Source organism: Nomascus leucogenys, chromosome 7b (assembly GCF_006542625.1).
Source record: "Nomascus leucogenys isolate Asia chromosome 7b, Asia_NLE_v1, whole genome shotgun sequence".
Taxonomy (NCBI): domain Eukaryota; kingdom Metazoa; phylum Chordata; class Mammalia; order Primates; family Hylobatidae; genus Nomascus; species Nomascus leucogenys.
Window position 1 is genome coordinate 78717803 of NC_044387.1, and position 15409 is coordinate 78733211.

The following is a 15409-nucleotide window of genomic DNA, read 5'->3' on the forward strand; positions in this document are numbered from 1 at the left end:
GGACTATAAATCATGCTGCTATAAAGACACATGCACACGTATGTTTATTGTGGCACTATTCACAATAGCAAAGAGTTGGAACCAACCCAAATGCCCAACAACGATAGACTGGATTAAGAAAATGTGGCACATATACACCATGGAATACTATGCAGCCATAAAAAATGATGAGTTCATGTCCTTTGTAGGGACATGGATGAAACTGGAAAACATCATTCTCAGTAAACTATCGCAAGGACAAAAAACCAAACACCGCATGTTCTCACTCATAGGTGGGAATTGAACAATGAGAGCTCATGGACACAGGAAGGGGAACATCACACTCTGGGGACTGTTGTGGGGTGGGGGGAGGGGGGAGGGACAGCATTAGGAGATATACCTAATGCTAAATGACGAGTTAATGGGTGCAGCAAAACAACATGGCACATGGATATATATGTAACAAACCTGCACATTGTGCACATGTACCCTAAAACCTAAAGTATAATAATAAAAAAAGAAAAAATAAATAAAAAGAAAAAGAAAAAAAAAGAATTTCATAAGACAGTGTGTAAATAAATCTACATCTAGGTATTTTATTCGTTATGTATAAGGTAAAGTATATTTAATGGCACAGTAGAATAAGCAGACTATGATTACAAGTCAAAAGATTACAAATATAATGATGATATCAAATATATGCACACACAAACACAATCCAACAAAATTCTTGACTCTCTTTCTTTTTTCACCACTAAAGATAGCAAACATTCCTCTGTACCTAGCTTTGAAAACACATCTACAAAAGCAAATGAACTCATCTGTAAAATAAAAAGCACATATCCTTAATTTCTGATGTTTTATTATAGATTTTTAAGATACATATTTATGTTTATATTATTAGCTTAAAGAAAGTAAGTCACACAAGAATAAGCTTTTGCATGTCTGCTAAGGTAAATTATTGTATTATAAATTTGTTATGAAGTTATAAATAAAACACATATTGTGCTTATGTGAATGAAACCACAGCATAATCGGAGTGCATTCGAAATGCACAGAGTATTCTCATTGTTTCAATAAGACAAAAGAGAACATTACCTATTAGAATTAAAAGCCTGGCCTTCAGCTATCCATTAGTCAAAAATAATTCATCACGAATTACTCATTGATTACAAAACAAAATTGTTAAAAAGCAAAGGTGACTAAAATAAACATGTTGCTGGGCCTTTCATTTAATAAGCATTTTGGAATAACTGGAGGCAAATAAACAAAGTTAAACTCTCATGTGGGAAGACCAGGCTGCCCAACAGCATTGTAGCTTGAGACTCAAAGTTTAAGCCGGCTTCTAAAAAGCCTGTTAGTACTACCATCAATATGATAAATTTGGATCAAGATGGTAAAAAAAAAAATGTTTTAAGCAGTAAAAATGCAAATACGCCACCTTGGTAAGACAAGATGTCAGGCAACTTGCCAAAAGAGTTATTTCAAGTCAGTGGCTCAAAGTAGAATTCCAGTCTCTAAACTTTTGTTAGGCTAATTTTCATTAAGAGGATGATTTATAAGAGAAGAAAAGGATCTTAAAAATCCCAGAGACAGTGAGTAAAAGTGGAGACTCAAAAGAGCCAAGGAGTACTATAAATCTGTAGAAGCAGAGGGAGGCACTCAGGTCAATAGAGGGAAAATTGAAGAGGAAGATAATCCAAAGCTCAACTGTCCAGGGGGTAAGCACAGCCCATAAAGGTGCTAAAAGTAGTACACGAATGTGAGCCTAGAAAAGCTACAATTAGATTTTCAAATGATCTCTCTCTCGTTGGTCCATCTTCTCTTATACTTAAAACATTATTTTGACATTTTGTTCTACAACTGTATCAATTAGATCTATAGATTTTTTTCAAATCTAGCCTCTATTGTAATGTTGTTAGTAGTTCCCTTTCACACAGATACTGAGTTACCCTTGACCAGAACAAAGAAAATGTGGTGTATTTTAGCAATAACAGACGTAACTGTGAAAAGACAGGAGAGAATGTATTATAAACATTCTCAAATCGTATTTTTAAGCTTTCAGGAAATGAAAAAGTCACAAATTGAACTTTTAAATAAGGAGTAGGATGTGTAAGGGCAGGAGGGTAATGGTAATCTATTCTGAATTTGAAACTCTATGTGAATATCTACCATATGTGATGATCTTGGATATTTGCAAAGGACATAAAGATGCAACACATGAACCTGATTTGTCCATGTCTTCCAATCTGATTTAAAAAGTGTTAGAAGGAGTTTGGAGATGATTATTTGAGGCTTGATATTGTCCAAATTTACTGTTTTAGTTCTAGTCATGAGGAAAATTGATCAGAGGCAGGTTTTAACTTATTTTGTTCATATTACTCATGTTGAAATAAGCCAGATAATATATTGAAACATACTCGATATTTGGACCAATTCTCAATATCTGGGCAGTAACCATTAAATCAAATTAAATATAACTACATAGAACAAATTTTAAGGAATTTACTATTATTAATAAAATATACATAAATTATATTACATTGTTTGTAAAAGTAACAAAATTTTTAAGAGACATCAATTTTAAAATGATACTCTTTAAGTACATTTTCAGATAGGTAACTTCATACTTTAAAATTATTTAATTTCTCAGCCACTAGATACAAATTGGACCAAAATAGAGAGTAAAACTCTTTAACATATAAATTGTCAGATGTGAATGACTTCCATAGGGGCAACAAAATAAATTTCTAAAAAGGAATGGAAAATATGATTCTTGTACTTAAATCGCTGATTATTTACAGACACAATAGAAAATATACTGGTGATTTTGCAAATAAACCAGCATTTCTGTTTAAATGTATGGTCAGCTCTGATGCTCTTGCAGGCTGTGGGTCTCTGTTCCAATGTAGAGTTGCCTCAGGGTAGTGTAGAGACTGCTCTATGTTAACAATCAGCAACAGAAAAACGTCAAGAATCATTCCCATTAGTATTTGGTCAGAACAGTCAAAATGGCACAAAATATGGTTTATTAATGGAGTCAGTACCTCTGGTTTGCACTTTTCTATTAAACAACATGACAAATGTTTTCAAAACTTAGCTAGAATAATAACTGAAACTTCTGTTGTCAAATGTTCAGACTCACACATAGCATGATGTTAGAGAAAAATATAAACAAATATTTCTCTAGTTTGTTTTTCAAAACTTTTTTAAGTACGCATACAGTGCTCAGTCCCATTATAGCTACTTGGTTAAAGTCGTTTATTTTATGTATTCATCTACAGTGCCTCATTGCTAAACGGGCTTGAGGTTGATGTGCTTGATTTAAAAACAAAACCAAAAATGCATAAATATATCTAACACCCTAGCCAGAGATTCTTTTGTCATTCATTCATAGGTAATACTTTGACCCCGTGTGCATTGATATAGGTGATAAGAATTTTGGCTCTGTGTTCTATTACATCGATAAGCTTTTCAATTCCTTGTCTACCTCCTTGACTTTCCCAATACACTTTATCAAGAAACAGAGACTGAAGAAGTTTCTGCCGTAAGTGCTGGCTCTTCAAAACAGAAACTGCAGAAGCAGGAAACCTGAAAAGATAAAACGATATTTCAATCTTCGTAATTGCTTGGGAATAGTACTCCTTACCCAACTGTCCTGCCTTTCATTAATCTCACATAAATCACACTAACAAATGGTATCTTTGAGAACCAAAACATTTTTGTCACTGCCAAGGGGACACTTCTCTTAATAATAAAATACTAGAAGAAAGTGTTTCCAGTGAACTGAATATTCTACACCATTCAGAACATGACAGACATCTTACTTAAGTTCATTCTGTACAGTCAAACAAAGGCATGGAATTGGAAAGGATTCTATTAGACTGGCAGAAATACTTTTCTTAGTCTTAGGCTCATTTCACCTGTGGAAACCCCTTTAATCTGTCAAGTAGAACGGTATCCTCAGATGTGTCAAGGTGGGATTTTACGCAAGAAAATATGAGAGACAAATTGATAATGACAACTTCAATAAAGTATTCTGCCTGAATAGAAGTTACACAACTGAATTTATGTGAAATAATAAAAAATGTGTGTACTAAAATGAGGTAAGATTCATTCAAAAACATCAAATTAAAGAAAGAATTGTCTTTGAGTCATACTTCTGGAACTCTGAGGATTTAGGATCATTTTATTTAACTGGAGCATTAAGATGTTTTCAAATAAATTTAGCAAAACTCAAGTTTCAGAGGAAAGTTTTAGTTCCATAATGAAAGTCTCTCTGGAAAACCTAAGACCAATTTAGAGGGGTCTTTGCTGAATTACCTTAAAAGAATGCACTGTGCTTGCTTTTCTTCGTTTAGAAAGTAGAAAGCCAGAAGTCCAGTATATACATTATCTGAAGGACTTAGCAAAATTTCTAGATCAAAAACATAAGTAATATTTTGCTAAATCCCAAATTTGACATTTCTCAGTTTTCATTAAAATGCTGATAAAAACACAGTAAAAATATTGTTTTAAGAGTACATTTCTAATAAACTCAGTTATACCTCAAAAACTATAGTAAGAACATATATACTTGCTTAAAGAGTACACTTTGCCAGAAATTTCAGGCCTTCTAAGCACCTCTTCCAAATTTCAATGGAGCACAATGGAGATGGCACAGAGGGTGCCCGAAAGCCAAGGATCAGGTGCTCTAGCAGTTCTGATGCTGCAGAAAGAACAAAGGCCACAGCGCTGGACATGCTTAATGCGTGTGAGGAAGTGTGGAATGAAAGAATGTTTATAAGATGCTCTGAGTTCCCTGAAGACATTACTATATAGTTTAGGGCCTAACCTTTAGGGGCTCTAGTATTAAGTAGCATTTTTGCTTTATGAAGTATTAATAATCCATGAATTGTCAATTCTATAGCCCTTCAACTAATTTAGCTGTAGCAGAATGTATGAGATGAAATCGTTAAAACCATTGGATCTCCTTAGTGGCTAATCCTTTTCATAAAGGAAAGCAAAAATATTACCTGTCTCTGCACTACATTGATATAATAGTAGGAATATTCAATGCATAAATCGGGGATTAGAAAAGCCTTCATTTTTGCTTTTCAATGTGTGAATTATATTTTCAAAGAAGATTTAACTTCAAACCCATTACTCCTCATAATGCATTTAAACGTAAATCTTCTTTGAAAGAAGAAATAAAGATATTCACATTTACATGAATATATGAAATGGATGGACTGTATTCTTCAGGCACTGCTAATTCTAAGAGGGAATTTAGGGATTCAAGAAGACCCTGTAATATCACCTTAGTAAGTGATGTCTTAGGAAAGTAAATTTTCCCATACATAAAATTTCCTTAGCTTAAAAGAGAGGACCTGCCACATATCCTGCCTTCAATCCACAAAGAGATGTGAGAAACAAGAGTCAACAGGGCAGGACCCGGCAAAAACTTATAAAATCGTGTCTCATAAAACTCTCACAGGAACAGTATTGCTCTTAATGCTAAAGTACATAAAATCCACACCATGTAAGTCATAGTGTTTAGGAAGAATGATTGAAATATGCTCCAGAATATTATTAACAAGAGTAATGGTAACAGAGCACACCACAGTTACTACAGAAATAACACCACAGTTATTACAGAAAAAAAAATACTGGACTTGGATTTGGAAGACTTGGGTTCTAACCTCAATTTTAGGCTTGCTCATGCTTTCCAGCAGTCACCTAGCTTCACACAGCTGGTTACCTATTTTACCAATGAACCCTCTATTTTTAGGTCTCCAACCTACCGCAGTCTCTTAGTCAATCTGATTTCTGACTAAGATGGGAAGTATGGAGAGTGGCTCTGCCCACTATGCGGTGCAGCTTGAAATCCAGCCACAATTTCCACTGCTGGGGTTGAACAGCTCATGCTTTATAGCTGGGTTCTTGCCATTACTAAATGTCTTAATTTCCTTTATTTCCAATAGATGTATGATCAAGTGTGCTATGAGCAACCACTGTGTTTTAACTTCTGCATTGCAGAACTCCTTCTTTGGTTCCCTCTCCACTCTGCATTCTTTCTGAGTCTTGCCGGATGTCCCCAGATCTTTGAGGTCTTCCCTGAATTCTTGGTCAACCCTATGTAAATAAATAATTCTTCCCTAACTAGCCTCCATAAGCCCTCTCTTTCAGATGTTAGATACTTTTCCCCTTAATCTATGTCTCCTCGAAGGATTTCAAAATGCTGAAAAATCCTCCTGCTGAATTCAACAGCCAGCTTTCCTTTGAGACTATGCCTTACTTACCAGATTGGCTGTCATTTTCCACTGCATTCATAAAAGTCACTTGAGTTCATTATGAATTTGGACATTCTGCTATGTCAATATTTGCACATCTATTAGTTCTTCCCATGTCCTATCTTATGCCTAATAATGGAGCCTCTGCCACCTGCTTATCCCTGCTCTGCCAAATCCTATGCCAGAGGTCCCTGCATTCTTCCAACAAAACCCACATGGATTTTCACAATGAGAACCAAGCAACATCATGAATGTGAAATGTAGCATGCACTTTGTAGGCGGTATTGGTTGTTGATAGAGGCGCCATGGCTGCACTCTGGTTCTGTTCTTCTTGGGTTTGTTTCCCTTCTTGGGTCTCCATTCCCAGATTCCACATTCACAATTATTTTCAAGGGTTAAAATGATCATACGTAAGATGTGAGTTTTCTCAGAACCTTGCTACTTATCTAACATAAATGTGATGTCCTGCAGATGTTACTATAAAACTTACTCTTTGATGCCTTCTAACAATTTGAAGTTTAAGTTATCTTCACTCCTGTCAAAGAAACCCTTGTTGTCTATAAAAACCAAATGCCTTGGGTCATGCTTTCGCTGGATAATGTGTGCTAGAGCCACAGAACCTTGGTCATCACATTTTGGCCTCAATCCATTCTGTACGCAGGCATCTTCCTTGCGAGGTCTGAATCCACAGCAATTTGTATCTAAGCGATTATAAATCTGTAAATGGAAAACACAAAATCCAAGATGCTGAATGAAAACAAAACTTGGGAAAGTTACAAGATTTTCAAAGACCAGTGCTTTCTGAATAGCTGACTTGCCAGAATCTAAGAGGGCCAGGCTCATTTAATTAAAGGAAACTGTCAGAACAAGTCCAAGGTTCATATCCTTCTGACTCAGTCATAGTTATAAGCATTTCCAGCTTCTGCTAATAGATCCAAAGTCAGATTATCCAAGTTAGGCATCTCCACCCTAAATATTCAAAGTTCCCACTGACATCACATACAGACACATGGCCAGCAGAACCTCTGACTCCATGCACGACAGAAGAAACACCATTGTACTTCTATGTGTCTGGAAGGCTCTGTCTTGTTTTCTCCCTCAGGTGGCTTATGGGAAATTGGAGTTACTTCATTGCCACAAAAAGTTTATTGCATCCCCTACCCTATCTGGACTTCAGTATTACAGTAATCTAACTTGAAATTACATAGAAGAGATACACCTAATGCTAAATGACGAGTTAATGGGTGCAGCACACCAACATGGATACATATGTAACAAACCTGCACATTGTGCAAATGTACCCTAAAACTTAAAGTACAATAAAAAAAAAGAAATTACATAGAAGAAATCTGTTGAAAAGATGTGAGACCCAATCATAAAACCTAAAAGCACTATCAAAATGGAGGCCACAGCTAGATTCTAAACAAGTGAACAAAATGGGCCTACTGAAGTTTATTATAGGAGTTAAGGATACCACCCTATAGAAGAGGGTAACCAGATTAATTAGAAAAAGAAGAACTGTTTAATTCCATTTCCTTTGGGCAAGGAAAGAAATAATATTTATGAATCAGGTAAAATAAAGCCTGGGCAAAGAAATTAGATAAATTTAAGTCAAATCTCTGTTTTCACACTTCTGAGCTCTGCAACCTTGTGTAGATTCCTTTTCATCACTGACTCTCAATTTAAATGCCTGAGTAACAGGAATGATACTCTTTACCTTGAACACCTGGTAGAAAGATTGATGAAAATATGTGTACACCCTCCGTCCCTGTCCCAAGCATCTATAAGACACTCAAAAAATGAAAACTACTGTTACCCTTGTTGAAACACACCTACATGCCATCCAAAGTTATTTATCTCAAAACAAGCTTCTAAGACAAAGAGTAATTTATCTTTTTTTTTTTTTTTTTTTTTTGAGAAGGAGTCTCGCGTCTCACTCTTTCACCCAGGCTGGAGTGCAGTGGCGCAATCTGGGCTCACTGCAGGCTCCACCCCCCGGGGTTCAAGCCATTCTCCTGCCTCAGCCTCCTGCGTAGCTGGGACTACAGGCGCCCGCCACCTCGCCTGGCTAATTTTTTGTATTTTTTTAATAGAGACGGGGTTTCACCGTGTTAGCCAGGATGGTCTCAATCTCCTGACCTCGCGATCCGCCCGCCTCGGCCTCCCAAAGTGCTGGGATTACAGGCGTGAGCCACCACGCCCGGCCCTATCCATTTTAAATGAAGAAAAATTCAGCCTTAGAGACATTAAGTAACCTGCCCTGGGTAGAATATTAGTAAGTAAGTAGCAAAGTTAGGATTTAGACATAGATTTGTTTGTCTCCAAAATTCCACAGTTTTTTTCCCCAGTACATCATATTGAATGGTTTTAGGCTAACTACTCAAAAGATGGCTAGACAGACACTGCCACTTTTATTCTTTTGGTATTAAATTCCCATCTTTTTCTCGTCCTCCTGTGCTTCTGCAGCTCCCATGGAGCTGTCTAGGAGACCAGCTGCTTAGAAAGGGGTGCAGAAAAGCAGTGCCAAAATTTAGCCTACTTTGGAATGACCATTTATTCATTTATCCAACAAACACTTATTGAACATCTTCTACATCCTATCAGTGAGCTAGGCACCAAGGCAAATGTTGCCCATGGTCAGCACCTCTCCACCATTACCACTTCCAGTGGAAATTGAAATGGTTATTTAGTTTTCCTTTGCTACCAGAGCAAGCTTCAAGAACTGGACAAGGGACTTTCTTCTCTGTTTTCTGTATGTAAATGGACTTTGTATCAAATAGCATGCTTGAGATCAAGGATTGTAAGAGAAGTTAGCATAAGCCAATTTTCTATGCAGTTTATGTAAAGCTGGTCGCATGAGTGGCAAGCGAGAGACCAAGCATTTGCACCAGTCAAAGGGTGCACTGCTGGCCTAGAAACAGTCACAGAAAAGGAGGGTTCTGTCAAGATTGGTTCCAAGTCACTGATCCATGGGACCATAAGTCTAACCCATAGTTTATCCAAAAAGTCACACAGGCTGACTCCAGGGAACAGTAAGTTACCACTGCTTGTTAAGGTACATTTGATTGACATGAGAATAAGAAGGTTTCCCAAAGGTGAGCAAGAGTGCCCCAAACAAATTACTGTAGGTTAGAATAGCAGATTAAATTAAAAAAGCACAAATTAGAAACTTTTAGAAAACTTTATTGAGCCCTTCTCAATTTCAGTCATTTTATGCAGTACCTTCACTGACTGAATATAAGAGAAATCAAATGATATAAAAAAGACTGCATCTGATTGCCAATTATTTAAGTTCAGGTCAGAAAGAACATGAAAACTAACTTTTCTATAAGCTGCTTCCCTGATCACCCTTTTTTTAAATACACATTAACTAATAATTCTCAAAGAATCTGTATACCATTTTATCATCATCATTGTTTTATCTAGTTACATTAACATTAAAAATAAAAAAACGTAAATCTTATTTAATTTTGACTACAACATCAAAGTCTATTATATCGGACATATGTGTTTTGAATATAACCCATAAAGAAAACGCTACCAAACATTTCTTAAATGCTTCTTCGAACCCTAAGTTCTTCCATCATTGTGGATTTCATAGTAGTGGGGAAAGGACTAAGATACATAACTACATTTGTACTGTTTCTATAACAAAACCATGAATATAATATATTTATGTTAAATAATAAGCTCTTTAGAGATAAGGCCCTTTCAGTACTTCTGTAAACATTATATTTTTCTATTTTTAAACTACACAAAAGCATTAAAGTTTGAAAAGATTGATTTAGATCATCTTTTTATTGCCTTACCAACATTAGATTGTTTGCTACAGTGTACTTTTAAAGTACTTCGCCTGATCTAATTTTGAATCACTCAACAGTCTGTGATGATTTCACCACCTCCCTGACAGACTGTTGTGCCATTCAGATCTAAGAGACATTATTACTGAAAACAGGTGTGTGTGTTCGGCCCAACTTCTCTTACAGAAAATGTTGCCACTCATTTTTTTCAGATCTATATATGTACTTGATGCGCATGTGTGTGTGTGTGTGTGTGTGTGTGCGTGCAAACACTGTGTGTACACCTACAGATGTAAAATCAGCTGTAAGGTCTCAAATAATCTAGGTTTTACTTTGTTTTCCTTATCCTCCAACTATAGTAAATTATGTCTTTGTATTATTGCCCTTGTCTAGCAAGGGCTTATGTACCTCTTAATTCATGTTCTCTAGCTCTTCTCAGAATTTTGTTTACAGGGTTCCTTTTGAATTCACGTTCAATATACCAAAAATAACTTCACCACAAAAACATAATGTACTCCCTTAAATTCAGTGCCATTTTGTTAGGCAGTTAATTTAGTTTTCTATCGAGCATATTTATGCTTACTTTTAAGACAGCTTATCTATTTTTTAAAGCCTAATAAAGCATATCCTACATAGCTATGAATCCATAATATGGTTTTAATATATTTGTTTAGTGCATACATTAAAACAATCACTTAACTACTGCATGATTAAACACTGTAGTGCACATCTACGTGTCTGTGTAGGTAATTATCCTACAAAGAAGGCTATTTGGAGATACATTTTGTCAGCTAAGCAATAGTGAGTGTTAGTCCTCATTATTGCTGCTTGTTCAAATTCACATCTTATTCTTTAAAACAGGAATATCTTTTCCAAAACTAATCTTCTGCATCTTAAAATACTGCCAATCACCAGTTTCCATAAAATGAGTCTTTCCTTTCTTAGGAAAATACATCTTTTCAATGTTTACCTAACTAAAATTATACTCAGAAAAACCCAGGTGTTCCAGCCAAATTTTTTGGTGGTGGTGATGGGATATTTTTAGATATATTTCCTTCTTCTAAAGTTTTTTTCAAATTCCATTTTCCTTTGGTAGTTAGTTTTGCCTGTAGGAAAAAAGCATCTCATGAGTGATTCAACTTACGCTTGCAGCACCTACACAAGGATGCCTCTGCAGCACTGTCCTAGTTCCCCAAAACCCATTAGAAATCTGAAGAAACCTAAAGATGTTCCATCCCTATGCACACTACCACACCAGCTATGTCTTCAAAAATGGGTCTATCAAGAAATTGTGTCAGTTTCTTCATATATTCTTTTTCCTCAAAACAATATGATTAAATCACTAATTTCAGGCAATGCTTGGATGAAGGCAATAAAAAGTACTATATTTTGGCCGGGCATGCTGTCTCATGCCTGTAATCCCAGCACTTTGGGAGGCTGAGGTGGGCGGGTCACGAGGTCAGGAGTTTGAGACCAGCCTGGCCAACATGGTGAAACCCCGTCTCTACTAAAGATACAAAAAAAATTAGCCGGGCGTCGTGGCATGCACCTGTAATCCCAGCTACTCAGGAGGCTGAGGCAGGAGAATCACTTGAACCCAGGAAGCGGAGGTTGCAGTAAGCTGAGATCGCCCCATTGCACTCCAGCGTGGGTGACAGGGTGAGACTCCGTCTCAAAAAAAAAAAAAGTACTACATTTTTATTTTATTTATATATATAAAATGCTGCTAATATTAATAATAAAAATATTAATAGCAGTTTTATATTGAGTGTTTAGTATGTGCCAGGAACTGTATACTTAATGCTTCACATGTATTATTTCATTTAATCCTCATAGTAACCTTAAGACATAGGTGATACCAATAGTCTCATTAGATAAATGAAGAAACTGAGGCAAAAAAGGGCTGGTTGACCTCCCCAAGGCCCCTCAACTCCTAAATGACAGAACTCAGGATTCCAGTCCAGGTATCTACAGCTTTAAAGTCCATGCTCTTATCCATCCTGATTGTATCTCTCAGGGGTGGTCTCCAAAATGATACTGCAAAAAGGAGGTGCATTTGTGTAGAATGTTAAATGATATGGAATTTAAAATATTAGTTATAAGGGTTTCATCAGAAATACAAAGAACTTCAGTAGGATTTCAGAGAAAAACTCATGAAGGAGATGACATTACGGTTAAATTTTAAGAGCCAGGAAGTGTTAGCTAAAAACCAGGCAAAGGCATGGAAGTAAGAAATCCAAAGGCATCTTTAGAGATACAATGAGTATATTTGGCCAGTGCTTCTCTATGTGGACTATTGTTTTGTTAAAAAAAAGATTAATCATTACAGAAATAAAATTTTTGAAATGGAAAATATCAGATAAACATCTTGTTAGATTCAGCAGACAAAATTATTCTATCAAATTATTATCAAAGTTTCTAAATGCTTACTTGTAACTTTGCATTATCTCATCATGAACTGGTATGAAGTGGCATGGGTCCTTGGATCATACTTTGAGTAGCGCAGTAGGAGACCACATTACTGAGAGTAAGGGGAACATTAGGGCAGGTAGTCAGAGAGAAAGGCGAAGAAGAGTATTGTTAGCTAGGTGCAGTTATGTGCACCTACAGTCCCAGCTACTCAAGAGGCTGAGGCAGGAGGATCACTTGAGCCCAGGAGTTCAAATCAAGCCTGGGCAACATAGCAGGACCCCATCCCCCCACCTCCCAAAAAACGCACTGTGCCTATTAAAAAAAAAAAAAAAAGCTAAAAATGTTTTATGTGTCTGCAAGTTTCATTTTTATTTTCTCATGCAGAGCTGGAAGAAAGGTTGAAGGCAAGGGGGTAGGGCATCAGGTGAAAACATTAAAAGAATGAAAACTAAAGGGAACACAGGCAGAATGTACTTGACAGCTAAAAACAGGGCAAAATGAGGATGTTCTTCCTAACATAGGAAATCCCCATCATCCAAATGTTAATCTCATTCAAATCTGTTAGTTAAATTAGATAAACCTCTGTTTTTCCACCTCTGTTTTCCACCTCTTTAAGGGTCTAAGTGAGGGTATAATCACAAGTGTGTATGTAGGTGTGTGTGTTTCTGGTTTAGTAAGTCAGCATCTTAAGATCCTCATCATCTCTTTTCAAATGATTTGTTTTTAGCATTTAAAAACTGCATCTTTAGAAAGAAGAATGCATATGAGAGAGAGAGTATAAATATGCAATAAGACATGTAACTGGTGGAATTTAACATTCACCATAGTAGTTCACCCAATGCCTAGCACATAGTAGGTACTCAATAAACGTTTGTTATTGAAAGAACCCTGCTGAAAGTCGGCACCCACTTTGTATTTGGCTATTTACAGTGCTCCTTCAAAGCACTGTTTTGTATTGGGAAGAGTCAAATAAACAAAATGATGGTGGCTTATCACGATAATGGATTTTTTTTTAATGTAGCATACACTGAATAAAGTGCTACAAATAATTCCAAATAATGGAATGGCCTGTGCTTGTTACATGCTTTTGGTTAGTTTCTTTATGTGGGTTTAAATTAACTAACCATGGATAATGAATTCTCATATCTCACAGAGGGTCTGCCATAATGCCATGTATGTAATAGGCATTCAATAAATACTTACTAGGCAGGTTGACAGAAATAACCAAAGGAAATGCTTTTCTATAATTAGCAGTTTTCTGGAAGATTTCTTTCAATCCAAGTTACCTCATTGGATATCTCATTTAGAAAAAAGTTCCATTTTCAACAATTATTTTAATTATTTCAAAAAGGGAAAAAGACAATGAGAATTGTTATCATTATCAGCACCCCTTCAGACAGACAGATACAAAAACACATGGACTTATTTGTTTACCAGCTAATAACTTACACTAGAAAATCCCTTTACATGAGCTTGTCTTGATGAAAACCATTGTATGGTTGCCATATTATCAGTAGAGCTAGAGTTGGCCCCATATAGTCTAATGAGTGTATAAAGGGACACTAGATTGTAGCGAATGCAACCTCAGACAAATCCCACAATCCCATGGCACTTGTTAATATAGACACAGCCTCATACTTGGGGAGCTATACAAAGCAAAAGCCCACAGTATTCCCCCCGCTCCACCCCCGCCAGCACCTGTATCACCTGGGAACTCTCACCGCATAAAATAATGAATTTCATTTTTGTTCTCCGCTGCCATGACAACAGGTGCCTATTAAATTAGCGAGAATGCATATGTGACTCGAAGAGCAGTTGATGCATGAAAAGAAATGTAAAAATAGTCTGCAATATAGAAATCTAACAATGGGCATAGGCTCCTTTGTGCCTCTGCCTCTGTAAAGAGCATTCATTGCTCTACTCCACCTCTACTTTCGAATTCCGTGTTTAAAAATAAATGTCAGTGTATACCAATCCAGGGAAGAATCTCTAGTTTCTTCCACATTAATTAATAAATGACACGTAATGACACATTATTTATTTATGTATGAGTAAAAATATTCTAAGGTTATTATACATTTGGATTGATTTCTATAGATGTAATGTTTAAAATCCATATACTGCACCTCTCAATAAGAACCAGAAGCCAAACATCACGATGCCACAGAAAGACTGGAGTCGCCAGGCAAGCAACAATCTATTTTTGGAGAAAGAAAATTTATGTTCTATAATTTGCACAAGCAGAGATACATGAAAATAGTCTCTGTCAAAGACACATCCATTTTCCTGTAAAGATTTAAAAACAACACTCAGACTAAAAAAAAAAAATAATTTTTGCATTTTATGAAATTCTGATTTATAGAATGAATTGCTATTAAGCAATAAATTTAACATGGAAATGAAATAACCTTATTGTAATAAAATTTTTAAATGCTTTTCTTCAGTGAAGTAAAGTACTACTATTTGGAACTAAATCTATAAAATAGAATTAGAAATAAGTAAAACGTGTGCATTTACATCTGAAGGAATAGTATCACTGAAAACCTTTTTTTGCTGAACTCGATGTGTATTACTTTTCTTATTAACATAGTATTTCTGTCAATTTTTTTCTATAATATAGATTTTTAAAGGAAAATGACAAAAATAAGTAAAGATAAGCTAAATGACTATATTAAAACTCAGTTTTGGTTATGGTTAACAGAACCTAATGCAGCAAACAAATCTAATAGCCATTTTAACATATTTTTTATAAAAATCAGTTCCTTTTTGAAAAAATAAATTAATTTTGGCAGCCTAATTATTTTCTGGCCACTAAAAATAAATTTTGCTTTTATGAATTAAACTTTTCTTAAAAATTACTTTTACGTATACATATAGAATTTTCCATTCTATGTTTCTATGCTTCTTGGGTTAGAAAATAGCTACAAAATCAAGCCCTTTATATAA

General features: G+C 35.7%; 1 protein-coding gene across 3 annotated transcripts in view; it reads right to left on the minus strand.

Annotated features, from left to right (window-relative positions):
* Positions 1-551: 551 nt before the first annotated feature.
* GASK1B (golgi associated kinase 1B) overlaps positions 552-15409 on the minus strand; it is a 51394-nt gene continuing 36536 nt past the window's right edge. For all 3 annotated transcript variants that reach the window (XM_030816271.1, XM_003257899.4, XM_003257898.4), the window contains 2 exons: positions 6742-6968; positions 552-3570 (listed from right to left, as the gene is read on the minus strand). In XM_030816271.1, the coding sequence (XP_030672131.1) occupies positions 3363-3570; positions 6742-6968 (435 nt within the window). In that variant the 3' untranslated portion in view covers positions 552-3362. The remainder of the gene's footprint in view (positions 3571-6741; positions 6969-15409) is intronic.